The 2,103-nt window shown below is 39.1% G+C and overlaps 1 protein-coding gene across 1 annotated transcript in view; it reads left to right on the top strand.

The window, feature by feature from the left end:
* The window catches only part of LOC103924282 (cGMP-dependent protein kinase 1-like), a 360,077-nt gene that overhangs the window by 136,607 nt on the left and 221,367 nt on the right, over positions 1-2,103 (top strand). Inside the window, exon 3 of the mRNA XM_009332774.1 lies at positions 1,707-1,820. Coding sequence (XP_009331049.1) covers positions 1,707-1,820 — 114 coding nt within the window. The remainder of the gene's footprint in view (positions 1-1,706; positions 1,821-2,103) is intronic.

Below are 2,103 nucleotides of genomic sequence, written 5' to 3'. Positions count from 1 at the left end.
CCAACTCTCTGTGCTTCTGTGTTACAGAACACACTGCTGCAAAACTACTCCCACAGGCCAGGTAACCTTTAGATCATGATATTTATCAAACAGTAACTCAGTAACTTTTAGTTTCATAAATAACAAGTGTGTTTTTTTTAATTTTTTTTTTTTAATCAGATCTTGGGATCTATTGCACCAGACAGTTTAAGACCCCTTTCCCTCCAAAATACTTTGTGTTCTTTAAAGGCACCCTTTAAAGTTTGCCCTGTCTTAATACAATACCTTCTTCCATTCACCTCTACATCCCGTTACCCTCTTCCTTTATTCTGCTGTGGAAATATTTGAAGTTTTATGCTTAATTTGAATTACCTTATTACGTGTCTAGTAGGGATATGGTGTCTAAACTTGTTTCAGAGTCCTCAAAGTTTGCTTTTTCTCATTGGTGTGTTGTTTTGGTAGAGTAGCATGGCTACTCTACCCTCATTGCTTTGAGGGGTATTGTGGGTATAGTGGCATAGATTTACACACAGATACGTAGGGCTGACAGGACTGTATTTTAGAGCATATATATAATGTGGGAGAAGTTTCTTTTTCTCATGGTGGTCTTGCTTTGTGTTAAGTACCTCTGGATTCGCTCTGCAGGAGGGAGGGTTGTATAATCTCTTATCAAATTAATTGGAGTTATCTATTTTTGCAAGCATTTGAGGCTCAGTTTAGTATCTAACATACAAATGCGGATAGCTGTAAGGCGGGTAAGAGCCAGTAAACACTGATCTTCCATCTTGCCATGTATAGACCCACAGAGAGCAAGTCAGTGATGCACTAGGGGTTGGTGTAGCAGGATCCCTTAACAATCTGCTTCCCAATTTAGGATGAGAGGAGGCTTTTTAGTGACTGATAACCTTTTTAAATTCTCACTTTTCTGTCTTGCACTTTATTTGTTACAGCCTAAATAGTGATCGTAGCTGTGATAACCCCATGTTCCCCCCCTGCTTCTCGTCGTGGCATCACTTGTGTGTGCACAAGGTGGTGGGGCTGTTTTCAGTTCCGTCCCTTCTCCTGGTTCTTGTTCCTCAGATGTCCTTAGAAAGCCCCAGATTGGCCCTGAGCTGCTTTCTTTCCATTCAACCTTTGCTTTTAAATCTCCCTCACGTGTCTCCTCTCGGCACGGTATTGATAAGCATATAAAGCAGACTTGCTCTTGTAAGATGAAATGTTCAAAAAGGAAAGGTACAGTGAGATGGGAATTAAATAATGGTCACGGGTCAAAGTGATTTTCCTTTTGATAATAGCTGTGTTATTCATGGGTGAGTGTTCTCGGGGATTAGTTTCTCAGTGAAAATGAGCAAAATTACTCCGTGGTTTTCATGTGTGGTGTTAAAGACCTAAATCTTTTCCTTTTTTAACACAAAAATTGGAGAAAACTTCACCTGAAAGTGTAATATGCGAAACAAAGTTCACATTGAGCTTAGTGTACTAGTAAGTATTTCCTGACGATGCAGAAACTCCACTAAGAAAACTCAAGTGTTGAAAACTTATACATGCAATGGTTGGGTCTTTTTCTGAGTTTATGCCCTCTCCTTCATAATACATTTAATTGGTTTTCAAATCGTAGGACTCCTGGTGTTTTTATTCACAGTATAATTGAATACTTTTTAAAACTTAAGTCTGAAAGAACTTAATTTCCCTTTTAAAATGGTCTTTTGTTTTTTTCTTTCTCACAGATGGGAAGGTTGAAGTGACAAAAGAAGGTGTGAAACTGTGCACCATGGGACCTGGCAAAGTCTTTGGGGAGTTAGCCATCCTCTACAATTGCACCCGAACAGCAACTGTCAAAAGTAAGATCATTTTTGAACTTTGATGTTGAATCACTTGGGATTTCATTGGGAAGTAGGGTTCTTCTCATCTTTCCTTTGGAGCTGCAGCCTCTGTTAGATGTTCCACTTTCTTAATTAATTAAACTCTTTATGGCATGGAATTTAGCCACTGTGAGCAGGAAGAAGATGGAAAAGAAGTGCTTTACCGGATTCTTTCACTCAGGTTTGTTCATGTGGGGAATCTTCTACATTAATGCAGTGGTTGATACTACCTTAAGCATAGGAGCCTGTAGCTAATACCATA

The sequence above is a fragment of the Pygoscelis adeliae genome, unplaced genomic scaffold (genome assembly GCF_000699105.1).
Source record: "Pygoscelis adeliae isolate BGI_AS28 unplaced genomic scaffold, ASM69910v1 Scaffold139, whole genome shotgun sequence".
Taxonomy (NCBI): domain Eukaryota; kingdom Metazoa; phylum Chordata; class Aves; order Sphenisciformes; family Spheniscidae; genus Pygoscelis; species Pygoscelis adeliae.
The sequence above is the reverse complement of the archived record's forward strand: the minus strand, read 5'-3'. Positions and strand labels throughout refer to the sequence as shown.